At 43.7% G+C, this 27,526-nt stretch overlaps 1 protein-coding gene across 8 annotated transcripts in view; it reads left to right on the top strand.

Annotated features, from left to right (window-relative positions):
• Positions 1-27,526, top strand: part of GTF2I (general transcription factor IIi) — a 1,750,178-nt gene that overhangs the window by 386,181 nt on the left and 1,336,471 nt on the right. For all 8 annotated transcript variants that reach the window (XM_078679426.1, XM_078679427.1, XM_078679425.1 and 5 more), the window contains exons 7-8: positions 2,459-2,498; positions 7,606-7,649. In XM_078679426.1, coding sequence (XP_078535552.1) covers positions 2,459-2,498; positions 7,606-7,649 — 84 coding nt within the window. The remainder of the gene's footprint in view (positions 1-2,458; positions 2,499-7,605; positions 7,650-27,526) is intronic.

Here is a 27,526-nt window from a genome sequence, read left to right as displayed (position 1 = left end):
ATATTCTTCCTCATTTCAATGTATTTAGGGGTATTATTGCCTTTTGACATATAAGGCATGCTGGTACACAACTAATTGTCTGTACTTATCATTGGATTGCGATGATAACTTACGCATATGTGTTGCTTTTCTCTCTTTTTCCTTTTTCTCCACAGAGACCATAATAGGTCCTTTTTTGGTACTATTTGTATTATTTTTGCTTCACTGGGCCAACTCATGCCCCGAAGCACAAACAGTCAGCTTATTTTTGCTGTGCTGTTTGTAGGACAGTAGGCATATCTCTGTAGAACTGAGTATATTCTAGTAGGGATCGTTTTTTGGTCCTGATGAGTAAGCAGTAGGGGACTGCTTACGAAACATGTCGACTAGGTAGTTAGCTATTGCTCTACCTCACAACCCCTTCTTAATGTTCCCAGCTAGAGAAGTGAATAAAACATTTTTTTCTACTATGCCAGGGAATTTTTAAACTTTTATAATCCACTTTTTTGAGGTCCCTACACTTTCACTGACACCTGTGCACTCACACATAGCCACTGTCACAATATAAGTGCTCCCGCGTATTCGCTTGGTCGTAGCACGCCCCGTCCCGTTATAGGGGCGGGAAGACCCCTATGATGAAGCATGACACTATTGGATTTTTTTAGTGTGTGAGGGGTATTTTAAAAAGCACATTGCGCTCTGGTCTTTCCACCTTTAAGAGAGAGCCTAGCACGTTAGTTAGAAAAATCTAAATCAATATAAATATCATCACTTTTTCACTTTTTTGATAGAATCTCTTTGTTTATAAAAGGCTCCCACTCCTCCTTCAGCATGATTACCCTGGTGGTGAACGCGCCACTTGGTGCGCTCACCTGGGAGCCAGGAGATGGCTGCTTGCTCAGTAAATGGGGGTTAATGCAAGTGTGGAGGTAGGGTGGATTGCTTAAGCAGTAAGAGGGTGTGAAATTATTTGCGTTTCCCCCCACTATCTTGGCTGTTGTCCTAATGAGGCTGTAAGTACCACAACGACTGAGGCAAGGGGGTGTGCTGTCTGTCAGAGGGGGGGCCTGCAGCCCAAACGGTAGTTAGACGCCTGGTGCCCAGCTCATGCCCCATGCTGTTGGTTGTAATGGGTTTTGACAGATTTCCTTGCACATCTGCCGTGCCTTCCCTGTTTTCTCTCCCTGCTGAGCTGTTTCGTCCTCAAAGCAGGGATGAGTAGGAGAGGTGGTCATGGAGGTGCTATGGAGAAGTGAGACTGTGGAGAGATTATGGCTTGTTAAGCCAGGCCTATCCGTTAGTACGTTTTCAATCAATATTGATGTTATTTTAGAAAGAAAGATCTATTTAAACAATTTACTTAGTTTGACTTTCTAATAGGCTACATAGCTGGAAACAAGCTTTGAAGAGGGATTCTATTGAGTGTCCTGGGATCCCAACCCCTGGGTGTAAATATCCGGCACAAAGTTGGGATAATCAGTATTTGACTTCAATTGAGATTCCAATTGTGGTAAACTAGGATTACAAAAAAATACTATTCCTTCACCCATATAGAGTATTTCTCATTTATTTTCATTAATTCCTTTTTTCTTTAAAGCGTTTGATATCCTAGATAACAATTTAGTTGCCCTTTTTCACCATGCATGAATCGTTTCATTCTCACCCAGGCAGTGCATTGCTACTTTGTTTTAATCACCAGTCTCTTGAATCATGGTAGGAGCATTCTAAAAGTCACACATGTGTTTAGATGTAGTCCTTTTCAGGCTGTCTTATATTCTTTGTTTTGGACAAGTGATTTTGTTTCATTTGGTAATTGTTTCTAACAACAATCTCATTATTTCGAATGTGTGTACTGCTCTGGAAATTATCAAGTAAGTTAGCCTAAATGAGTGTTATGCCATGGTTGAGATATGCTGTTTATTTTTTTGTTGTAGCAAAGACCATATTGTGTGCCAAAGGCTTTCTGTGTATTTAAATTCTTGGTTTGCCAGTTTAGAGCCATGACGTTCTCCCTTGAAGATAAAGTTTTCATTGTTGTATGAATCAGATACCAACATTGTATTTGAGCTCATGATGTATAGACTTTCTGTTGAGTCGTCCAATGTGAGTCGTGCAGGGATTTGGTGTACTTCATTTACTTATCTTCTTTTTCTGTTACCTTGCCTGTTTAGGTACTAACAGATGCATGCTTGCTGGTAGTTGGTGGGCCTGCACTTCTAGCTACTGTTCTTTTCGAACTATTTTTTATTTTTCTAAGGTAACAAATTGCTGGGATGAAGTACATGCAAGACTATAGGTGCACCCCTTGCATATGAATGCACCTTTAAAATAAGCCATACATATTACATCAATAATGGTGGGGTTTTGCATTTTCTTGTTTAATTTGTAAGTGTCCATTGTGCCCCTTTACGGTGTATCTAGTAAAGATACTGTGAATATTTGTGAGCGGTTACTGAAGCCATGCTTTTCTCTTTTGCAGGGACCAGTACGATGAATACATTAGCAGCAGGGCAAGCTAGGTAAATATCTTGCACTTTAAACTGTCATTGCACCGGGATTACGTTTTAAATGGAATCTGCAATTAAACACATTCTTGGTTAAATCCTATTACATTTATGTCAGAAGCCCCTTTGTACTCAAGTAATGGTCTGACTAACTTAATCCCGCAAAGTCTTTCTTGGTCCCCTCCAAATGCAACCAGGCCACTGTAGTCCCTTTTCTCGAACAGCCGTCCATTGACGTCAACTTGCCGGTCAACTACTGGCCTATATCTCTGCTGCCTTTTATAGCCAAGATCCTGGATAAACCTGTTTGCTCAAAGACTGTCTGGAAGACAGAGCACTACTTGATCCCTCATCGGTTGGGGGTTTGCCTGCTACTTAGCCTTGAAACGGTCTTTGTGGCTGATTGACAGTTTAAGGATTATTTTGGATAAGGGTGAGTCTGCTGCTCATATACTCTTAGACCTTTCGATGGCATTTTACGCTATCTCTCACTTCATCTTTCCAAAACACATGTTTGGTCTTGGCATCTGCCAGTCCGTCCTTAAATGGTTTGCATCTTTTTTTTTTTTTAACACATGCCAGTTTGTGCCCCAGAGTCCTTTCTGCTCTGAAATGGTTCGTATACCTCAAGGCTATTCACAGGGCTAATCTTTTAGCCCAATCCTTTTTGATAGAAAGTGGAAACATTGATCATATTAAAATCTTTCCTTTTCTTGGAAGTGTTTTCCTAAGCCTATGATACTCAACCTCTCGTATCAGTCTTAAATAATGAATCTGATATGCAAATGAAATTCTATCAATGTGTAAAAAAAGGTCGCAACGGCAGAGGTTGCTAATACAACAGCAGAAGTTGCTAACCTAACTTGAAAAGTACGAGTATTTTTGGCATCTGAGTAAGAGCAGTGCACCGAATGCTGAACTTTCAACCTCAAAACAACGTATTTTTCCTCCTTCAATTCCCAAAGCTGACGATAGGGATATAGTCACCTTTCTTGCAAACGTGGAAGGACATCAGCTTGGAGTAGTCTGAACCTGCATACTCCTGTTCAAGAGCCCCCATTTCTCTTCTAGCAGTCTATACTATGGCGTGCTTAAGAAAGGGAAGTCTTTTCGTCTGAAAGCAACCATTAAAGGTGCAATAACTGGCGTTGGTTTCTGACCAGTTCTGATCAATTCTTAGTGGAGAGGCGAAGTGCTGAGTGGAGGGCCATTAAGATTTACAAAAATGTAAGTGACTATGCTTAACTTCATGACTTTGTTTTGGTCTACTGCATGATCCGTCAGCGTGTTAGACATGGTTGGGACAGACCCAAATGAACACACTATAGCTCAGGGTAGTTTATCTGTGATTCTGAACTTACTGATTGTGTATCTTCCTTTGAGTATTAGTCCTTGTGGATTTGGTTTCGCTTGGGGACGTGATGGAGATTATTATGGCCCTAGATGCTCCTCCGGTTTTCTTGCAAATAGATAAAACTGGTACCTGATCACAGCCCCACCCTGCTTTCTTGGGTCATTAGAAGATTGCAATTTGTGGCTTTTCTATATATGAACGGCCTCCGTATCTTCATTTTGTTTTTTAGTACTTTTTTTGTCTTTCCCAGTTACAATTTTTTGAAAGGTGTGCAGTTGTATGCCAAGGTCCTTGTTCATGTCCAGTAGTCCCTAAAACGGATTCTTCCCTTTTTGATGGGTTTGTCCTTTAAACTTATTCATTCTTGTGGTTTAAGCCCTTAACCATTTAGATGGGACTTTTGGTTGTCACTAAGCTCATGCAGGTTATGCAAAGTCCTATGCTGATACCCTGTTCCTTATGCTTCTTGCAAACAAGGCCATTTCGGGAAATACAACATAACTTTCACTAAATGTTATAGCTGAATTTCGTCTCTGTATCCACAATGGCACAGTTGGCCCACTTCAACTTGGGCTTGGAGTGACGGATGTAGTGGTGTCTGGTTTCTGCAGTCACAAAGATCTGTCAGGAGTCTTAGGTTCGCTGCAGGAGACAGTGAAGCAGGTCTGCTACTTCTCGTAAGGCCTTTGTTCCTGGGTGAAGTGCTGGCAGGTCTCCCGGGCTTTGGGGGCTCAGCAGCTGCAGGAGAATTCCTCTTTTGGTGCAATCGTCAAAGTCAAAGATGGCTACTTCTGAAAAGTCGTGTCCTCCTCAGATTAGGCCACCTTAGGGGTGGTACTAGCCTAGGAGTGGCAGCACCTACCTGACTAGCTAATTATACTGCCTGGCCAGGTGCTGAAGGGCTTGGGACAAAAGGAGCTGGCTTCCTCTCCTGTGAGGGGACCCAGCCTTGCTTTTCAAAGGCAGTAGCTTCTTTGAAGCTCCGCTGCCTTGGAATGCTAATCAGCAGGTCATCCTTTTGGAAGGGTGTTAACACCCTTTCCAGAGCAGGCTTTGTTTCTGACCAGAGAGCAAACGCTCTCATCCATGGAGGTTCAGACTCTCTTCCTTGGTGGCAAGCTGGCAGAAACCAGTCAGCCAACACACCAGGGGCTGGTAGGATTTCAGGGGGCACCTCTAAGGTGCCCTCTGGGTGCATGTATTAAGAAATCCTACACTGGAATCAGTGTGGTTTTATTAGTATGAGATGTTTGATACCAAACATCCCTATCTTCAGTGAAGCCATCATGTAGCTAGGGAACTCGTTTTCACCAGTGACTTCTCTGTTCACTTGCACTGGTATTAAGGGAACTGACCAGCACATTTCTTCTCCTGCAGGTATGACCCCCACATGTAATTTTTAAGCACCCTGCCTCATAGGCCTGCTGGAAGGGTGGCTTACAAATATTGCAGGCAGTGCTAACATAACATGACACACAGCCCTGTGTGTCATGTCTCCTTTCACTTTTGTCTGCCCCAAAACATGAAGCCTGCAATGGCAGCCTTGCATGTGTTTTGTGTGGGGTCCTTAAGAGTGGCACAATTTGTGCTGCAGCCCTCATTGACCCGCTTTAGTTTCTCTGGACCTGGGTGCCAGGGGTACCATTTACTAGGGACTTAGAGTGCTTATAGGTATTGCCAATTGGCTATCGTAATTTCCACATGTGGACAGTAGGCATAAAAGATGAGTGGGTGAGCAAACCCTGGTGTACCACGCATATTGCAATGTAATCCATGTTGAGCCCATTGGCAGATTGCGAGTACATGTAGAATGTTATAATTTCTGTGATTAACAATGCAGTAGTATAATAAAAATAAGAAAAAAAAAAAAAAGGGTATTGCCAATTGGGTGGAAACAATTGTACAGTTATGTGAGAGATCTGGCACTGGGAACCTGGCTAGCAGTGACCCATTGCACTTCCAGTCAAAACACATCAAATACCAGGCTAAAGGCAGGGGTGGCCAAGTCAAAAAGGGGCTCTTTCCTATACCTCCTATCTAATATTGATTGAGTTTATGTTGGATCCTAAACGAGTCTTCTGATTGTGTTACTCATACCTGAAACCTAAAGTAGGATAAATAGAGGTTTGTGGAATTTGCTGGTGCAAAGATAGGCAATTGTATTTTAAAACATTATGCTATGGATTGTTCTCTGTATCATGTTATGCTATATCCCAATTGGCTGGGAGTGCAGCATTCTTCTGTAGGTAAAGCACTTTCTTCTGCTCTTTGAATGGAATCCCTTATTTTAGTCTTGGTTTCATTCCATCAGTTGGCTTTATTGGATACTGAAGCTCATTGTCAAAGTAATGTCACTGGATGAGCTTCAATATTTTCTCTGGCTAAACGATTTTCATCATTCTCATTGCTGCCTTAATGTGCATGGCTTTTTGTTGACTGAAGAATCTATGGTGGGAAAAGTATGCTATTCTTTCCTACAGAATACCTGTTGGCCGCCTAGCTACTCTACATCATGTGGCTGTGTGGAATCAATCAATCAATCTATTTGTAGAGCGCGCTATTTACCCGTGAGGGTCTCGAGGCGCGGAGGGAGGGTGGGTTGGGGGGGGGTTAAGGGGGAAGCTTTGCTACTGTTCGAAGAGCCAGGTCTTGAGGAGTCTTCTCAAGGTGTGTATGTCTTGTTCCTTCTCATCCTTGGATTGGCCATATAAGGCAGTTGTCATAAAAGGCATCACCATTACAGTGCTTCGGTGTTAATTTCGTTGGTGAAATCTATGCAGCTCCACTCATGAGGTCGCTCTAGCTCTGTTATTCCCAGAAAGCAAAAATCAACCTCTGAATCCAGTCTGCATTGGGATAGTCCTGTGTGTTGGTAATCTGCAGGAGGACTGAATAGCCATCTGAAGAAGCACTATTAAAAGTAACTTTCCGTGCATGTGTAGATTCACAGACCTAAATATGACCCACAAAAAACTGCTTAGTGTCCTGCATGCTGGTCCCATTGCTTTGGAGAAAAGGTAGCTGCAGTCCTCAAAGGGCAATGTCACCTAGGCACTCTAGTTCTGGTTTAGATGTGTAATTTATGTTTGTAAAGTGAAAGATTATTTTACGTTTTCAAACCTTAAGGAGTGGAAATGTATTACAGGTAGTAAAGAAACGTTTTTTCATTCATTATTATTGTAATTCATACTCTTTCTCAGTTTTCGATCCACTTATAACACTTATGGTTTGGGTACATGTGTGGCATTTGGTCCATGTGTTGCTTGACAACACCTCCTCAAAGATGTCTGTCTTTTCAGTGGTGTGTTTTCTTTCTTCTAGAACCCAATGCACATCACAGGTGTTCTCCACACTCTGGTTTGGTAAAAATACTTAATTTAAATATTGTGGTGCTTCTCGCATGAGAAATCTAGGCACCTGTATTGATACTCCATTAAATGAACTGCTAAGTAACTTGCAGACTGTTGTAACATGGGAAATGAGTGAGTATGCATGACCGAGAAACGGACTTCCAACCTAGTGTACAGTTGACTAAGTAGTACAAAGTAGTGAGCGAAAAGAACTGTTTTGTAGATTTTTCTCAAGCTACTTATTTTAAAAATGCACAGATGCATGCAGGAATGGGTTGAATAGTAAACTTGTAAGTCTATAATACGATATGACTGCTTCATGTTTTCTTTTTCAATGTAGTTTTAGTGGGAGATGTTTTTTATAGCAGCACATAATTTCAGCAGGCATTTTCCTAATTGTTCCTTCATGTTTTATTAGGCTGGCTCCAGTGAAGATAAAAACTGAACCAGGTGACGATATAGGTATGTAATACAATTATATCGGTTAGAAATACACTTAGTGCCATAGGCGCATTTAGCTGTTACAGATTTTGGCTTCTGATGGATCCATGCAACAGTTCTACGTGAGCAGTCACACAAGTGTGGAAAATACATTATGATTACACCTTTGTGTAGCTTGAAATGTGTTTGGTTTTTCTCAAGCATTCATATGCTTGAATTATTCTTAGTCATTACGTTGGGATTCCTATCCCAATTACCAGAATTATTCAATCATTGAATCTATTAAAGATACCATCACCTGGGTACTATATTTACAGGCAAGTAACTGTTCGAGGCATATGAGCTGCAGATCACACACTGTGCATAGATCGCCATCTGGTGTTGGGCCCGGATGTTTGCACTTTGTTGTTATCTTAGTAGAACTGTCTTTGGAAGTCACAAGATAGGTGACTCCTCCTGTGGACAATCGTGCGGATGGGCTCCATCTTCAGATTATTTTTTTCTGCCATCGGGCTCGCATGGGTTTGTCACGCTCCAGTTCGGATTCGTTACTGATCTACCTTTCGACGCACAATCCTTCACCCATTCTTCGGTATAGTTTTCGATCGCGTTTCCCATTCGACGCGCATCTCTACAAACTTGAATTTCTTCGATTCCGGTAGTCGATGTAGGCCTTCGGGCCTCTCTGCGCCATCAGGCCTTTGGCTCATGGAAAGGACTTCCTTCAAAAAGTGTCCTCAATGTGGATCCAACTTTCCACACGCTGATCTTCACAAGGTGTGTAACCTCTGCCTTTCGCCCGAGCACAAGGCCAAAGACTGTCCAGCTTGTGCCTCTTTCCGCTCCAAGAAAACAATATGGGATCGTCTAGCTGGAAGAACTATGACTCGATCATAGACATCGATACCGGACCATATCTTCCAAGCAGGCATCAGTGTACCGGAGCAGATCGAAGAGGGTAACTTTAGCGCCTCCGGAGCCGACGAAGACATCACTCCAGGGCAGCGGGTCGTAAGTACTGACATCGACCCCTTCCCCTCCTCCCCCCCCTAGGTGCACTTCGGGACTAAACTTCCCATGCCCCACCTTCGGGCCCGGCAAAGAAGTCAACACATAAGCCTTCAGGCGACTCCGGATCGAGCCAGCCTACCGTCTGTGCCGAAACCGCATTCCCAGCACCGAAAAAAGAGAAACCCAAAGAGAACCCACTGTCTTTGTCCGCACCGAAGCCTGGTTCCAAATTTGCGCATTCGGCACCGAAATCCACTAGCAATGAACCTTTGGATCCGAAAAAATCCTTGGAACCAAACAAACAACCGGTTCCAAAGACCCCAACCAAACCTTCGGAACCCAAGAAACCTCCTGATTCCAAACCTAAGGGGCATAAAACAACTCCAAAACTTGTGCCACACAAAGAGTCGGACCTGAAAAATCGTCGCCAAAGCAAGCCACTCCACAGGAGGAGCTTTTTACACCTGATCCAACCCAAAAAACTCTTTAAATAGATCCAAATACAGGTCACCTTATAGTTAGTCCTTCCATCAAGAGGAAAATGGACAAACCTGCACCAGCTCCACTCCCTTTAAAGAAAAGTCATTGCTACTTCTCCTTTAAGAATTCCTTCTCCAACTCCTCCCCCACACCACATCTCTCCTATCCCATCTCCATTACCCTCACAATCTCCTCCACCTCCGGATGATAACGACTTTGGGGACGGAGGGGATGATGAACCTTTAGGAGAAACTATTCATCCTAATATCCCAAATGACCTATGGGACAATTATGGTACACCAGATGTTCCTGATACACCACAAGATGATATCTACCCATCTAGACCATCCCCTCCAGAGGACACTATAGGATTCACTCTGCTTATACACAGAGCTGCAGAATACCATGGTGTGAATTTGCACACAGACCGTATTGAAGAATTCCTTATGAACACTTTTGCACCATCTCAAAGGTACACTTCCATTCTCCCAATGTTAAAAGGGGTAATCACATACGCTCCTGAAGTCTTTAAAGATCCTGTAAGGGCTAGAGTCATTAACCCCAGAGTAGAAAAGAAATGAAAGTCTGCCCCAGCTGTCCCTGTGTACATTAAAGGCCAGCTTCCCTTAGATTCGTTGGTAGTCTCCAACGCCAGGAAAAGGGCTAACTCCCAGACCTCAGGCGATGCTTCACCTCCTTATCAGGAGTCAAAACTGTTGGACGCATCTGGTAAAAGAACAGCGTCCCAAGCTGCCAACATATGGAGAATTGCCAACAAATAGACCTTACTGGCTAGGTACGATAGGGCGCACTATGACAACCCTACTACAATACCTTCCAGATCAATATAAAACAAGGGCCAATGATCTCATCCAGGAAGAGAAACTTATAACCAATACACCATTCGATGTGCTCTGGATGCTGCAGACACAGACTCCCGAGCTATTAATACCAGTGTTCTTTTGCGTAGACATGCCTGACTACGTATTTTGGAGTTCAAACCTGAGGTTCAAACTACCATACTTAACCAACCCTGTGGTTAAAGTCAGAACTGACCTTACTCTCCAAAGTGCTAGCTTCGCCGAGCAGTAAGGCAGTACCAGAGGACAGTGTAAAGCATTTGTTGTACACACTCAGTCAGCAAAAGGTTTCACACACTCAAGAACTGAACTCCAGTCCAATTGTTATTATATCCTTAGATATAGTTGTTTTATTTTTAGAACCAACAGTTCTAAAAATATACTTTTCGAGATACGAGTACTGTCAGGTAAATACTTTGTAGAGGAGCAATAAGTTTGTACACACAATAATCACAGGTTAGCTAATAGCAATACAGTTCTGAAACACACTCTAGCATTGAGCTCAATGGGTTTTCATAGGAAAGTACAGTTGATTACTTTATGGATTACTTTGGTAGTTCCAGGACTAGATCTTGGATTCAGTCCTGGGGTCTAAGCTGGAACCAGATTAGCAAAAACGTTTTAGTTACAGTGATGATTATTCCTGAATATAAAGCTTTTTTTAAAGTTCACACTTAGAAACTTTTCGAGGTGAGTCTCACAATGTTATTCAATGGGAGGAAATTCAGGTTACAAGTAAAGTACGATCGCGTTACTTTTGTAACCCAGCACTAGTCTCCTAGGGCCAACACTGGGGGCTTAACTCAAAACAGGTAGGTAGTTGTGTTTCAGTATGTTGTACGATTTTTAGAGAATATTTGCAGTTTTCAAAAGTAGACAGAAGAAATTTCATCGACAAGCAGACAATGGGTTCCTATGGAGAAAATACAGGTTACTAGCAACCCCGCTAGGGATTACTTTTGCAGTTTAGTACTGGGCTGAAAGGTACAGTACTGGCTTCTCTCCTGATCACAGGGGAGTATTTTCGAATTCGGACTTTGGTTGATTTTATAGGAATACTTTCAGTTTTCAAAACTTCACACTTTGACCAATTTTCGAGTCAAAAATTGGTCAATGTTATCCAATGGCAGGTAAATGAATTACCGGTTTCCAGGTGAGTATTTGGTTGGTGAAGTTAAAGTTCTGGGCATAGACTCAGGGGTCCCCCAGGGTCAGGTGAGTACAGTTAGTTCAGTCCCAGCTGCGCAGGGGCGGCTGGGTGCAGAGGTAGGTAGGCCCAATGAGGGAAAGGGGGCCTTCGGTTGGTGGCTGCTGGCTAGCAGGCCATGCGGCTCTGGGAGCTGGGCTCCTGGTCACTTGCTCTGGGCAAGGGGGGGGAAGTAGGATAGGGCAAAGAGGTCACAGCCAGCGGCACTCGGGCGGCCGGGTGCAGGGTGCTTTTGAGCCGTCGGGCGCTCAGTGTTATCCAATGAGGATCTTGAAAAAGGAACAAAAACTGCAGGCTCGGGGACGGTGACTCTCCAGGGGCGACCAGCACTTAGAGAGGTAAGTTGGGATGTTGGAGCAGAGGTAGGTACCCCAAAGGGAGGCGCAGGGGGCTGTAGGGTGCCGGTTGCAGGGGTGTCTTTGGGTGTCGGAAAAGCTTACCCTCGTTTGGTCGCGGTTGGGGTGACCCCTGGTTCTGAGTCTGCAGGCGTCGGCTGGTTCGTCGAGGAGGGTCTTTGGGCACTGGACTTCGGGTCCCAGTCGCCGGGGGGACGTCCTCGTGGTCTTGGTTCGGGTTGGCCCGTCCCGGGCTCAGCTGGTGCAGAGTGGGCTGGTCCGGAGCTTCCTGGTGGGCACCAGGTGGCTACCAGGTGGGTTGTTGCAGCAGAGCCTCTGCTGATGGGAGTCCCAATCGTCCAGAGGGTCGGGCAGGCAGGACCTCTGGGTGTCCCAAGGTTGCTGTCCGCGGAGGCCGCCGGGTTTAGGCAGGAGCAGGTTCCAGGATCAACAGGCTGGTAGGGCTGGGGCCCAAGTCAGTTGTTGTTGTCCTGTTGTTAGCAGCTGCATGGCGGGTCTACTTCTTGTTGTTCTTCTTTCTTCTTTTGGATATCGGGATCTAAGGAAGGAAGGTTCAGGGAGCCCCTAAATACTGAATTTAGGGGCGTTACAGGTAGGGCAAGGGCAGGGACCAATGGGTCCCTGTCCTGGGGTGAGTACACCCCCTAGCCTGCTCCCCTTCTGTGGGAGGAGGGCAGGAGCCTAGCTGGGATTGGGCAGGGCTCCCCATCTACAAGATGGCCGGGGTCGTGCTTCACCTCGCCTCCTCCACCTGAGGGGTGGAGTTGGCACAGGTTGGCACACCCCGTTCCTGACGTAGTTTTTCCCGCCAGTCTTCCCACCAGGGTGGGGGTAGGCCTGGTGGGGGGCTGGTTGCTGGGTACAGCAAATGGACTGGAGAAGCTCTCCGAGGCGGTATGCCTTTGAAGGTTCCCCCTGTCCATCCTGGGGGAGGAGACATATCACCTCGCCCAGGATGTGCATTGTAGCAGGCCCAGGAGAGCGGGGGGCTCTCCACCCAGGGGTCCAGCAACCTGTCTGCTGTGTGGCAGCCTCTGCAGCCACTCAGCCCAGACGTGGATTGTAGGTTCAGGTTTTGGAGGGCATCTCTAACATGCCCTCTCATGCATTTTACATTAAATCCCACACTGGCACCAGTGCGGGTTTAATGTGCTGAGAAGTTTGGTACCAAACTTGTCAGTCTTCAGTGTAGCCATTATGGTGCTGTGGAGTTCGTAATGACGACCTCCCAGCACCGTATTCTCTTGAATGGCATCACTGCACTTACAGTGCCCAGGAATGGCCCTGGGTACTGTAGGGGCACAGGCTCATGCCCCGGTGCCCTCCCCTCTGGCATAGGGCACCTAGCTAGAGTGACTGAAGTATGCCAGGGCAGTGGGTTCTGTGGGCATGGCACACAGGGATGTGTGCCATGTCGACTCTTGCTTTAGTTCTGTACTTAGGCACTCAGTCTGCAAAGGCAGTGTGTGGGTGCCAGGGTACAGGGTCCCTGAGGGTGGCACAATAAGTGCTGCTGCCCTCCGAGTTCTTCTCTGGTCACCATGCCCTGGGTACCTAGGGTACCTTTTACTAGGGGCTGACAGGTGGCCAGAGATGGCAATTGGGTGTTTTGTTTCAGCATAGCTTTTCTTTGTAGTGAAGGGACACAGGTTCTGGGTTCCTGGTTGGCATGGACCCAGGGCACACTCAGTCAAAGTACATCAGCAGTTCAGAAAAAAAGTGGGGGCATACCAAGGCAAGAAAGATGGCACTTTCTCACAAACCCTTTGACCAGGAACATTTGTTCTGGGGATACTGTAGATTCATCTTAAGAGAAGATGAAAAAAGATACATATACTGCCAAATCAATGGGAGCTTTGGAATCCCAAGCTCCCACAAGTTCCTTTCATCGCTCTTCTAATAGGGGCGCCTCTAGCGGCTTTCCTACTGATAACTCCTTCATCTCCTATATCTCCTATAAGAGTCCCACACAGACCTCCTCCACCAGAGGTTATTACAGGGGAGGCTACAGGGGCAATAACAGCAAAGGTAGAGGCAAAACTACCAATACTCAAACTGCCTCCACCATTATACTCCGGTCGAGGGAAGATTGCTACAGTTCCTACCTGTCTGGAACACCATTGCCACGGACAGGTGGGTGAGACAATTCATCCAATCCAGTTATTGCCTGGAGCTCACTTCAACCCCCCCAAACAGCGTCCAATGTCAAAAGAGCATTTAACGCTTCTAAAATAAGAGGTGATTTCCCTCATACAAAAATATGAAACCGAACCAGTTCCCCTGCATCATGAAAACACAGGAGTTTACTCCCTGTATTTTCTCATTCCAAAGAAGGATTGAACCATTAGGCCCATCTTGGACCTCAGCATGGGTGAACAGGGTACTCCCTAAAATGTTTTCAGGTCTAGAGGAGGGAGTGGCAAACCAACAACAAGAAAGAGGGGAACCTCTATTCTGACCTATATTTCTTTACACATGAGCATTAAAGTTTCATCAAGATTACATACAAGATGCTACAAGAAACAAGAAGTCATTCACTTAGACTTAATATTTGTATTTTATTTCTTTTATTTATTTTCTATCTTTTTCATCACACTTTTGTTTTTCCCATTTTTTAGTGATTATTTTATCAAAATTACAATACAGTGACATATATGTACAAATCAGTTTAAAATGTAAAGTTAAATCGTGTCTTGACAGAAACCCCTGAACAGTGCATATACGGTTACTCTCATTCATATCAACATTCACACATACTCAATCGTTCATACTAATTTTCCTGGCATTACTAACACAACGAACAACAATGAACAAAAGTGATAAACAAATAATGTGTCCTCTAGTAGACTCCTCAAGATGTTGTTACAACCCGTAGTATTGAAATCTTCCTTCTTATTGTGAGGGTTAATAGTCTTTAGTGATCCGTTCCTTTCTTTCTCCAGGGTTTGATTTAATTTTTATATGAGGGTCTCTGGTGCGTACGGCCTACGTACGTTTCGGTGATGTCCTTACTTTGCTTCACCTTCTTCAGGGCCAACATGAAACTGGACAACAGACAGGTTCATACATACTATTAAAACCAAGGGGTTCTCATTATCTGTAATAAGAGCATATGTACCATCATTAGTTTCTGAGCATCTATGATTCAATACAATATTTGAGTGTTTAAATAAACTGTACATGCCAAGGGCTAACCTGTGCCAGAGTCAAAAGATAGTCGGGTGGAAGGAGTGCACTAAGCATCTGAGTACCTTGATTCCCAGAATGAGAGAGAGACTTGTGAAGGTATAGGAAAGTCCTTTGAGTCGAAGAATTTTTAGAAAATTGATAGGAAGAGAATAGTTTGTATCCATGCTTGCCTGCTGGCGTGTGTATACATGCATAACGTGCAGGGTGGTCTAGTGTCTACCATCTAAAGGTAAGTTTAAACGAGTAACATCTACCTGTGTCTTTGAGGAAGGCTTTTAGACACTAGTAGCGGGATAGTTCTGCTGGGCGCTAGTATTCTGGCTCTATAATCGGATATTTTGTCCTGCAGGAGGAATACAAATAGAACCTGTTAAGTTGCTCTGCGTATTGTTAGCTAAGTCGAATATGGGACTATGCGTAGCTGGGATATTACCTAAGAGATGTTGGTCCACGATCTGCTTCTGTGATTTAAATGTTTAGCTATAGCGCTTTCTGTGGCTCTAACCGGTCGGTCGGTACTGCTTTGTAGACCTGGTACGAAAAAAAGGGGTTTAGGATCTATCTCGGGTGTGGTGTTCATTGTTTTTAGTTAGCAAAAAAAGGGCAGAGTGGATTAGAGCCTGTGCAGTGCTCTGTGGGGGTATCAAATACCATTCTGTGTACAATGTGTCTCTACACATATGTCTGCGTTATATGGAGAGGTTATCTAATACTTATTATGACCTTTCTAATGCGGCGGTCTAGCTATTTCTCCCACGTCCTTGTGTAGCGTGTATCTGTCTGCGTGTGGCTACGCTATGTGATTCCTTATGTTTCGAAATAAGTCCCTATGTTAGTAATCTGCTCGCGTATTAAGATATCGCCTAGTTTTACAAAGTCCTTGCTTGTTAAATATATTGAGGAGGACAGGCATCGGCTAGCTAGCTAGTCGCGGAAAAGACTCTGTGCAACTGCCACAGCGGGTCGGGCACGCTGACCTAGTGCTTTCATAAAGGGGAGCTTCAGGGGGAGTCGCTTACCTATGAACAAAGATTAGCTCGTCTCCAGGGGGGCGCCTCCGGCCGATGTCTCTGCCACTGACAACCGGCAGCGTTGCGGTGCTTGTTTTTATAGCGGTGACTATGTTTAATTGCTCACAGCCGGAGCAGATACCGGGAGTGAGTTGTGCCGCTCCTCTACCTAAACATAGAAATGGGACTCCACTTGCACATGGTTGGTGGACACTGAGAAAGGACTCATCAGTGTATGTTGTTGGATACTTTAATATGGCGCTCACTACCCATTGTTGTCACTGCAAGTGGTTATCTATCTTATTTGTGATGTTTAGTTTGCGAATAGATTGTAAAGAGAGAATAGTGCTATGATGCTCTTTGTTAAGAGTATACACTAAAATATCTATGTTGTTTGTTGTACTACAGTGTCTGTCAAGTACTAATCCCTTGAGAGAAGGGGTAATGTAGGGATGGTATTCTAATAATAATAAGTCATGCACATAGTCACAAAGCATTGCATTATGACTCCTCATAGTGAGATTGTGGGAGATATGACCATCGTAGGTTATTCCTAATAAGTGGGTAATGCAACATATGAGTATGGGAAGAAGCTTCATAGGTATGAAACGGTGCCAAAGTGACTGGTCTCATAAATATGGGTGTTCTCTTTATGAGCCATATTCTAAGAAGGTGGACAGAAGTATACTCCGCATATAGACAACAATGTTCTCGATGTAATAACTGTGCCAGTTAGACTTGCTATGGGATTCAGTACAGAGGTATTGTGGCTAGTCAGTGATAATCCAACAGATCTCTTCATTGTGTCCATGACGTACCGTGTCTAGATGGTATATCCAGAAGGTTTCTCGTTATTTCCTGAGCTTTGTCATGTCTTTGCCTGGAGTTTGCTGTACTCGTTCGAGAATCTGCCGGCGCATGTCCTTTTCCGTGTGGCCATATTGGGTGTAATGCGCTACCATGGGGGCATTAGTTTTTCTGGTTCTGACTGCTGATTTATGCTCTGAGAATCTCATTCGAAATTCTCTGGCTGTCTCTCCTATGTACCCTAAACTGCAGGGACATAATATAAAGTATATTACGTTAGAGGTTTTGCAATTTGTCATTTCTGTAAGCTGGCCAGTTTTGTTTCTGTACGCCCATGAGTTGCCAGAGATGACTTGATCACAGGCATGACAGGTCCCACATTTGTGGTTCCCTTTTGGTAATGGCTTCCCATCCATGGTCCGTTGGGATGATTTGTCTTTTAGTTTCGCCCTGCTGTGGACTAATTTGTCTCTTAGGTTAGGGTTCCTCCTAAACGCGATCAGAGGCTTTCTCAACTCTGTCACGTGGTCATGGGTATTTAGAATTTTCCAATTTTTGTTTATGATCTGTCTGATTTTGTTGTTGAGAGTAGTATGATTCAGGACACAGACCAGATTTTGATTTGGGGCTTTGGCAGTTTGGTTTAGGAGGGCATCCCGGTTATAATATTTCGCTCTTTTGAGTGATTGGCGGACCAATCTTCTGGGGTACCCTCACTCTAATAAGCGAACTTGTAGCTTATTAGCATGTGTCATGAAATCTCTAATGTTGGTACAGTTTCTCTTTATTCTTAGAAATTCCCCGAAGGGAATGGAGTCTTTTTGACTCGGGGGATGATAACTTCCGTGCTCTAAGATGGTATTTTTCGCTGTGGGCTTGCGGTATAGGCTGACTGTAATTTCTCCTTCCATATTTTGGACCCATATGTCCAAAAATTCTACCTGTTTGGTTGAAAAATTACAGGTGAATTTTAAGTGTGGATCTGCTAGGTTGAGCCACTCCATAAACTCTTTCAACATTTCTTCAGCTCCTGTCCATATGAAGAATATGTCATATATGAAACGATGCCAGCTAGTGACATTTTCATAGAAAGGGGCTAATTCGTTAAATATGTTTTTTAGTTCGAATTCGCCCATGTAGATATTCGCGATACTGGGGGCACATGAGGCCCCCATGCTTACTCCCTTAATCTGATGGTATAGGTTCTCTCTAAATTCAAAGAAATTGTTATGGAGGACAATTTTCAAGCATTCCATGATGAAATTGTCTGGTCTCTGTCCCGGTGTTCTAGCAAGGAGCGCTGCCACCGCTTCCATTGCTCGGTCCTGGGGGATGTTGGTATAGAGAGATTCTATGTCACATGTTACTAAAAATTGTGTATTCTCATTAAAGGTAACATGTTCTAAGATGGTAATGATGTGACCTGTGTCTTTAATTTAGGAGTCGTAAATGGTGGTGAGGGGGCATAGGAACGTATCTAAGTATTTTGAAAGAGGTTCTGTGTTGGAATTGATAGAAGCCACTATTGGTCTAAGTGGTGGGTCTAAGATATTTTTGTGTGTCTTTGGGACCCCATAGATCGCTGGAGTGACTGCATTGGTCTTTATCAGGAAATCCATTTCTTTTTGGCAAATGAAGCCTTCTTCGAATGCTTTGTTGACTGTTAGTTCTATTTGTCTGGTGAGCTCAGATAAGGCCCGTCTGTTGGTTTTTTTGTAGTGTTCTTCTACATTGAGCATTTCTTGGATTTTGTTAGTGTAGTTTTCAGTGTCCATAACTACTATCCCGCCTGCTTTATCGCTCGGCTTGATAGTAATGTCTGCATTGTCTTGTAATTGTTTGAGAGCTTCTCTTTCTGACATACTCAGATTTTGTAGTGGCCTGGGAATATATTTTAATATTCTTTCCAGCTCTTTTAGCACATTTTTTAAAAAAAATGCTGACTTCTGGGCCTAGCATTTCGAGTATTGGCGTAAAAGTAGATGGAGGCTTACACCCTGATAAATTAGCCTCTTCATTCTCGTCAACCCCGTCAAAGTATTTTTTGAGCCTCACCTTACGAAAGAAGGAGAACATGTCTTGGTTAATTTTGTACCTGTTGGCAAACGAGCTAGGGACGAATGAGAGTCCTTTGCTAAGAACTCGTACTTCTTCGGTTGACAATTTGTTTAGACAAGTTGAAAATTGGAATGGCAGGTGTATTATCTAACTTTATTGTTTCCAATATTGTTGCCTCCTGGTCTGTACATAGGGCTGAGGATGTGGAGGGTTTGACTGTTGGTAGTGGTTCATATTCGTCCCTGGGTAACTGGGTCTGTGCGAACCCCGGCCTCTCCCTAAAAAAGAAGACCGCCTAGGACCTCTGTTGAATCTGCCTCTTTGTTGTCCTCTTTGGTTACTGTCATGGTAACCATAGTCTAATTCTTCTGCCTGTAGTCCATCTGGGTCTGACTCTGAAGAATTTGTTTCTGAGAAATTTTGAATCCTTACTCTTTTGTTGTGCCTCTGATTTTGTGGCCCTTGATTGTATGTTCTAGCTCCTATTGGCGTCTGGTCATTTGGACCGGTCTGATAAAAATCTGGTCTCAAGTAAGGGTAGATTTTTTCACGTGTGAACCATCTGACATCCTTTTTTAATTTATCCATTTTTCTCTTTATGAGAGGTGTCAAAGTCCTCTATTTCTTCATTGATCTCTTGTAGTGTCTTTTTAGCTTCTTCTACAGCTGGATTGGCTATTAGTTTTTCCTCTAGCTCTGCTATTTCTTTATTTAGTATGGCTAGCATCTCACGGACTGTGTCTATAATTAATAGCATCCAGTCTCGCGAGCATCTGTTGGCTATAAGTGACCAGCGTTGGAGGAATTTGCGTACTTCTATGAACAGGGCCGGCATGTTTCTTACTCTGAGGCCTGTGGGGATTACTCCTCCTTTAAGGTACTCACACATGAAGAATGCGTGAGATTCCATACGTTTGGCTTTCTTTTTAAGATTAAGCAATTTGAGCCAATCGCTGTTGGAATTAGGAAGGGAGTTGGTGCTGGTTGTACTGCTTCCTGTGATTTGGCCTAACATATTGGCATAGTCCTCATCTGAAAAACCAAAAGTTTCTAAATTGTCCATAATTACAGAAAAGTGGTGAGAGACTACAAGGATGGGTACAAGGTGAAAAACAGTGTGCAAGGGTGATTCCTATGGTGTGAGAGGCAGTTAGAAATTGTGTGGGAAAATTGGATAGGTACTGGTGACAGGTGTGATCCGACTGGTGTGATTAACTGGTCCACAGGTTGTGACCATAGCATGAGGTAGATTCAATCAAACAAAAAAGCCCTACAGTAAAAACTGTGGAGAGATAGCATGGGTGAACAGGGTACTCCCTAAAATGTTTTCAGGTCTAGAGGAGGGAGTGGCAAACCAACAACAAGAAAGAGGGGAACCTCTATTCTGACCTATATTTCTTTACACATGAGCATTAAAGTTTCATCAAGATTACATACAGGATGCTACAAGAAACACTAAGTCATTCACTTAGACTTAGTATTTGTATTTTATTTCCTTCATTTATTTTCTATCTTTTTCATCACACTTTTGTTTTTCTCATTTTTTAGTGATTATTTTATCAAAATTACAATACAGTGACATGGTAACATATGTACAAATCAGTTTAAAATGTAAAGTTAAATCGTGTCTAGACCGAAACCCCTGAACAGTGCATATACGGTTACTCTCATTCATATCAACATTCACACATACTCAATCTTTCATACTAATTTTCCTGGCATTACTAACACAACAAACAACAATGAACAAAAGTGATAAACAAATAATGTGTCCTCTAGTAGACTCCTCAAGATGTTGTTACAACCCGTAGTATTTAAATCTTCCTTCTTATTGTAAGGGTTAATAGTCTTTAGTGATCCTTTCCTTTCTTTCTCCAGGGTTTGATTTAATTTTTATATGAGGGTCTCTGGTGCGTACGGCCTATGACGTTTCGGTGATGTCATTACTTTGCTTCACCTTCTTCAGGGCCAACATGAAACTGGACAACAGACAGGTTCATACATACTATTAAAACCAAGGGGTTCTCATTATCTGTAATAAGAGCATATGTACCATCATTAGTTTCTGAGCATCTATGATTCAATACAATATTCGAGTGTTTAAATAAACTGTACATGCCAAGGGCTAACCTGTGCCAGAGTCAAAAGATAGTCGGGTGGAAGGAGTGCACTAAGCATCTGAGTACCTTGATTCCCAGAATGAGAGAGAGACTTGTGAAGGTATAGGAAAGTCCTTTGAGTCGAAGAATTTTTAGAAAATTGATAGGAAGAGAATAGTTTGTATCCATGCTTGCCTGCTGGCGTGTGTATACATGCATAACGTGCAGGGTGGTCTAGTGTCTACCATCTAAAGGTAAGTTTAAACGAGTAACATCTACCTGTGTCTTTGAGGAAGGCTTTTAGACACTAGTAGCGGGATAGTTCTGCTGGGCGCTAGTATTCTGGCTCTATACTCGGATATTTTGTCCTGCAGGAGGAATACAAATAGAACCTGTTAAGTTGCTCTGAGTATTGTTAGCTAAGTCGAATATGGGACTATGCGTAGCTGGGATATTACCTAAAAGATGTTGGTCCACGATCTGCTTCTGTGATTTAAATGTTTAGCTATAGCGCTTTCTGTGGCTCCAACCGGTCGGTCGGTACTGCTTTGTAGACCTGGTACGAAAAAAAGGGGTTTAGGATCTATCTCGGGTGTGGTGTGCATTGTTTTTAGTTAGCAAAAAAACGGCAGGGTGGATTAGAGCCTGTGCAGTGCTCTGTGGGGGTATCAAATACCATTCTGTGTACAATGTGTCTCTACACATATGTCTGCGTTATATGGAGAGGTTATCTAATACTTATTATGACCTTTCTAATGCGGCGGTCTAGCTATTTCTCTCACGTCCTTGTGTAGCGTGTATCTGTCTGCGTGTGGCTACGCTATGTGATTCCTTATGTTTCGAAATAAGTCCCTATGTTGGTAATCTGCTCGCGTATTAAGATATCGCCTAGTTTTACAAAGTCCTTGCTGGTTAAATATATTGAGGAGGACCGGCATCGGCTAGCTAGCTAGTCGCGGAAAAGACTCTGTGCAACTGCCGCAGCGGGTCGGGCACGCTGACCTAGTGCTTTGATAAAGGGGAGCTTCAGGGGAAGTCGCTTACCTATGAACAAAGATTAGCTCGTCTCCAGGGGGGCGCCTCTGGCCGATGTCTCTGCCACTGAGAACCGGCAGCGTTGCGGCGCTTGTTTTTATAGCGGTGACTATGTTTAATTGCTCACAGCCGGAGCAGATACCGGGAGTGAGTTGTGCCGCTCCTCTACCTAAACATAGAAATGGGACTCCACTTGAACATGGTTGGTGGACACTGAGAAAGGACTCATCAGTGTATGTTGTTGGATACTTTAATATGGCGCTCACTACCCATTGTGGTCACTGCATGTGGTTATCTTTCTTATTTGTGATGTTTAGATTGCGAATAGATTGTAAAGAGAGAATAGTGCTATGATGCTCTTTGTTAAAAGAGTATCAGCTAAAATATCTATGTTGTTTGTTGTATTACAGTGTCTGTCAAGTACTAATCCCTTGAGATAAGGGGTAATGTAGGGATGGTATTCTAATAATCATGAGTCATGCACATAGTCACAAAGTATTGCATTATGATTCCTCATAGTGAGATTGTGGGAGATATGACCATCGTAGGTTATTCCTAATAAGTGGGTAATACAACATATGAGTATGGGAAGAAGCTTCATAGGTATGAAACGGTGCCAAAGTGACTGGTCTCATAAATATGGGTGTTCTCATTATGAGCCATATTCTAAGAAGGTGGACAGAAGTATACTCCGCATATAGACAACAATGTTCTTGATGTAATAACTGTGCCAGTTAGACTTGCTATGGGATTCAGTTCAGAGGTATTGTGGCTAGTCAGTGATAATCCAACAGATCTCTTCATTGTGTCCATGACGTCCCGGTCTAGATGGTATATCCAGAAGGTTTCTCGTTGTTTCCTGAGCTTCGTCATGTCTTTGCCTGGAGTGTGCTGTACTCGTTCGAGAATCTGCCAGCGCATGTCCTTTTCTGTGTGGCCATATTGGGTGTAATGCGCTACCATGGGGGCATTAGTTTTTCTGGTTCTGACTGCTGATTTATGCTCTGAGAATCTCACTCGAAATTCTCTGGCTGTCTCTCCTATGTACCCTAAAATGCAGGGACATAATATAAAGTAGATTACGTTAGAGGTTTTGCAATTTGTCATTTCTGTAAGCTGGCCAGTTTTGTTTCTGTACACCCATGAGTTGCCAGAGGTGACTTGATCACAGGCATGACAGGTCCCACATTTGTGGTTCCCTTTTGGTAATGGCTTCCCATCCATGGTCCGTAGGGATGATTTGTCTTTTAGTTTCGCCCTGCTGTGGAGTAATTTGTCTCTTAGGTTAGGGTTCCTCCTAAACGCGATCAGAGGCTTTCCCAACTCTGTCACGTGGTCATGGGTATTTAGAAGTTTCCAATTTTTGTTTATGATCTCTCTGATTTTGTTGTTGAGAGTAGTATGATTCAGGACACAGACCAGATTTTGATGGGATGCCCTCCTAAACCAAACTGCCAAATCCCCAAATCAAAATCTGGTCTGGGAAGCCATTACTAAACCTATACGTACAATCAGACCATTTTCATATGGTCACTCTTCAACAGGTCCTTCCTCTACTCAAACAAGGCGGTTTCCTTGCCACCTTAGATCTCAAGGACGCCTACTTCCACATTCCCATTCACACTGTTCACAGGAAGTATCTACGATTTGTAGTGGACGGTCAGCATTACCAGTTCAAGGTTCTCCCATTCGGAGTCACCACAACACCCAGAATCTTCACAAAATGTCTAGCTATATGGTAGCAGCCCACTTAAGAAGACCACAAATTCACGTCTTCCCATACTTGGATGACTGGCTCATAAAAGCCAAGTCGCATACTCTGTGTGTAAATCACCCACACAAACAACAATCCAACTACTTCACGACTTAGGGTTTACAATAAGCCCCAAAGTCTCACCTGCAACCGTCCCACATCCAACAATATGTAGGTGCTGCTATAGACACCTCAAAAGGCCTTGCATATCCCAATCCAGCCAGGATAGCAAGCATGCAGGCCCTTATAACAAAATTCCAGCCTTAGCACTCACTTCCAGCTCGAGTATTTATGCAACTAATAGGGATGATGGCCTCTTGAATATTCATAGTACCTCAAGCAAGACTCCATATGCGCCCCTTACAGGAATGCTTAGCACGTCAGTGGAATCAAGCTCAAGGTCCCCTAATAGATCTGGTGTTGGTGGACGGCCACACATCACTCACTGCAGTGGTGAGACACCCAAAATCTTTACAAAGGGCGACAGTTCCTAGAGCCAGTTCCACAAATCGTGCTAATCGCAGATGCATTGCTCACCGGCTGGGGAGCTCATCTACTACATCACAACATACAGGGCACATGGACACCTCACCAAAAGCTACTCCACATCAATCATTTGGAGCTACTGGCAATCTTTCTGGCATTAAAATCATTCCAGAAACACGTATCCGGCAAAGCTGTCTTAGTCCGGACGGAAAATAGAACAGCAGTGTATTATTTACAAAAACATGGGGGAAACTCCTCTCTGCAGCTCTCTCAACTAGCACAGAGTATATGGAGGTGGGCTATTCCTCAAAACATATTCCTTTTAGCCCAAAATCGTCCAGGAATACAGAATCAGATGGCAGATCTGTTAAGTCGGCAGACACAACAGATTCACAAGTGGGAACTTTATCCACAAGTCCTTCAACTGTTTTTCCAAATGCGGGGGCATCCAGAGATAGATCTCTTTGCCACACATTCAAACACAAAATGCCCAAGCTTCGCTGCCAGATATCCACATCCATTGTCCAAACGCAATGCAATATGGATGAATTGGTCAAGCAGATTTGTGTACGCTTTTCCGCCTCTCCCACTCATTCCATTAGTGGTACACAAGCTGCAACAACAGTCACTAACACTGATCCTAGTTGCTCCAACATGGGCCAGATAGCCATGGTACACAACATTACTGGAACTTTCAGTAGTCCCGCACCAAAAACTACACCTCTCCCCACAACTGTTAAAACGGAACCATGGAGAGATCAAACATCCAGATCCAGCCAGCTGAACCAAGTGATCTGGCTCCTGAAGTCCTAGAATTTGGTTACCTCAATCTCCCACCTGATTGTATGAACGTTTTCAGAGAGGCTAGGCGCCCCACCACTAGAGCCTGCTATGCAGCCAAGTGGAAAAGATTTGTGATATACTGTTCCAATAACACAATCAATCCTCTAGATCAGTGTTTCCCAAACTGTGGTCCGCGGACCCCCAGGGGTCTGTGACACATTCCCAGGGGGTCCGTAGGCAACAGTTATAAAAGCACAGAAACGTTTCTTGTATAATTAGCAGCCTTCCAGCAACAAGTGTCAAGAGAATGCCAGTGATTATTAATGCACCTGCTGGAGCTGAGGAGAGTTTTGTTCAGTGGCAGCTTTGATTGAACTAATGTAGCACAGAGGGTTAATGTGCCTACTGCAAAGAACGTGTATCATGCATCTTAAAAAGTAGTATTTTATGTGCATAGGTTCGTGGTTACTGCTTTTGTCACAGAAATTCTTTTGTTACTGTGCACTTCATAAATGACAATCAAAATCTAGCAGAGGGACCTATAAACTGTCATCAAAGAGCTGCTTGCAAACTGCATGGTACAAGTTATTAACTTATATATTTTCCCCAGTTATTCATTATCCTGATGCTGCTAAAAAAAATATTTGGGTGGAAATGCATTTATAATGTTAACGTCAGTGCTAGCCACTGTGTTATGTTCTGAATCCTGAGTTTGTGCTTTTCCAGACCAAGCACTCTTTAAACATTTTATATACACACTGATTTACATGCATGATTCAATGTCTCTATATGTGTGTGATGTAAAGTGCTCTGACATCCCTTGGAAGGGACATTCCCTTCCACATAGCGAGTCTTAAAACCATGTACAAATGTTATGAGAGATGCTATAAAACAAATGAAATACATGTGACAGAGGGCCTATTACTTCAATATAAAATACTAAGTGCCAGATGTACGATCAGTTTTTATATGCGCAAACGGGTTCCCGAACCCGTTTATGCATGCAAAAATCTATTGAGCCATGTACATAGCCTATTTTGCGAGTCGCAATTTGTTTGCGAATCGCTAAATAGGTTTTGCAACTTGCTATTTGGAAGGGGCATTCCCTTTCAAATAGTGATACAGAAAAGGGGGTGGTGATGAACAGAGTGTCTGAAATAAGCAGACCACTCTTACCCAGTCCAAAGATCAGGGCTTGATCCATCACCGTTATTTATCTCACTGCCCCATCCCAGCTCAGAACCTGGCTATATGCAAATTAGTCTGTCCCTGGCCCAGTGCATCATGGGAACAGGGCAGACCAAACTACCAAGCCAATTCTTCACCAGAAAGGAGACAAGCTACCGGGGACCGGTTTCTGGCATTTCAGCCTCTTCGGCCCGGCTTGCTTGAATCCTGATGGAGCAGTGAGAAAGGGACTCATGTCTGAGTATACCCTGCCACACCTATAGTGGCCAAAAACGATACAGAAAAGGGGGTGGTGATGAACAGAGTGTCTGAAATAAGCAGACCACTCTTACCCAGTCCAAAGATCAGGGCTTGATCCATCACCGTTATTTATCTCACTGCCCCATCCCAGCTCAGAACCTGGCTATATGCAAATTAGTCTGTCCCAGGCCCAGTGCATCATGGGAACAGGGCAGACCAAACTACCAAGCCAATTCTTCACCAGAAAGGAGACAAGCTACCGGGGACCGGTTTCTGGCATTTCAGCCTCTTCGGCCCGGCTTGCTTGAATCCTGATGGAGCAGTGAGAAAGGGAGTGAGTCTCAAAACCATGTACAAATATTTTGCGGTCACAAAACAGTCGCAATTACCACCTACTTCAAGTAGATGTTAATGCATTTGCCAGGGGACCCCTCCCCCTTTGCAAATGCATGCAAAATTATTTTTTTAGGGCAGGCAGTGGTCACAGGGACCTCTGCCTGCCCTTAGAAAATGAAACAAAAACGTTTCATTTTCTTTTTTTATTTTAAATGCATGGTAAACAGGCTGCATTTATTTTTTAAACTGCTTTATTTAAAAGCAGTCCGAGACATGGTGGCCTGCAGAGCCCATCAGGCCACCATCCCTGGGAGGGCTGGCATTCCCAATGGGCTCGCAAATTGCGAGAGGCTCATTAATATTAATGAACTTTGCAGTTTGCGACCCCATTGGGAATCCCAAACAGTGTTAAACACACTGTTGTACATTTCATTTAGCGACTCGCAATTTGCCACTCGCAATGTGTCGCCGATTGCGAGGCGCTAAATGAAATGGTCGTACATCTGGCCCCAAAATCCTTAGTACTTTGAGTATTTGCTTTGTGTGCACACGTGTGTATTTTTTTCGAATTACTGTTTTAATTTTGAAATTTAACTCCTACAAATTGTTTAGGGGTCCCCGGCTTCCAGTGGTGACTCAGAGAGGGTCCTCAGGAGTCAAAAGTTTGGGAACCACTGCTCTAGATGCGTCCATGCAAAACATCATATGCTACCTGCTGCATCTTCAAAGATGTAATCTAGCAAACACATCAATTAGATTACATCTCGCTGCCGTAGCAGCTTACCTGCAAAATAGACATTTGTTATTGTTCAAGGTACCTGCCATTAAAGCATTTATGGAAGGCCTCAAAAGAATAATTCCTCACGCGTACCACCCTCTTCAGTGTTGAATCTAAACCTCGTCCTCACTAGATTAACGAGTCCTCCATTCGAACCTCTACATAAATGTGAGCTACAATTTCTTACATGGAAAGTTGCTGTCCTTGTGGCCATCACATCTC

This window comes from Lissotriton helveticus, chromosome 3_1, assembly GCF_964261635.1.
Source record: "Lissotriton helveticus chromosome 3_1, aLisHel1.1, whole genome shotgun sequence".
Classification (NCBI taxonomy): domain Eukaryota; kingdom Metazoa; phylum Chordata; class Amphibia; order Caudata; family Salamandridae; genus Lissotriton; species Lissotriton helveticus.
Note: the sequence above shows the minus strand (reverse complement) of the source record. Positions and strands in the feature narration are given on the sequence as shown.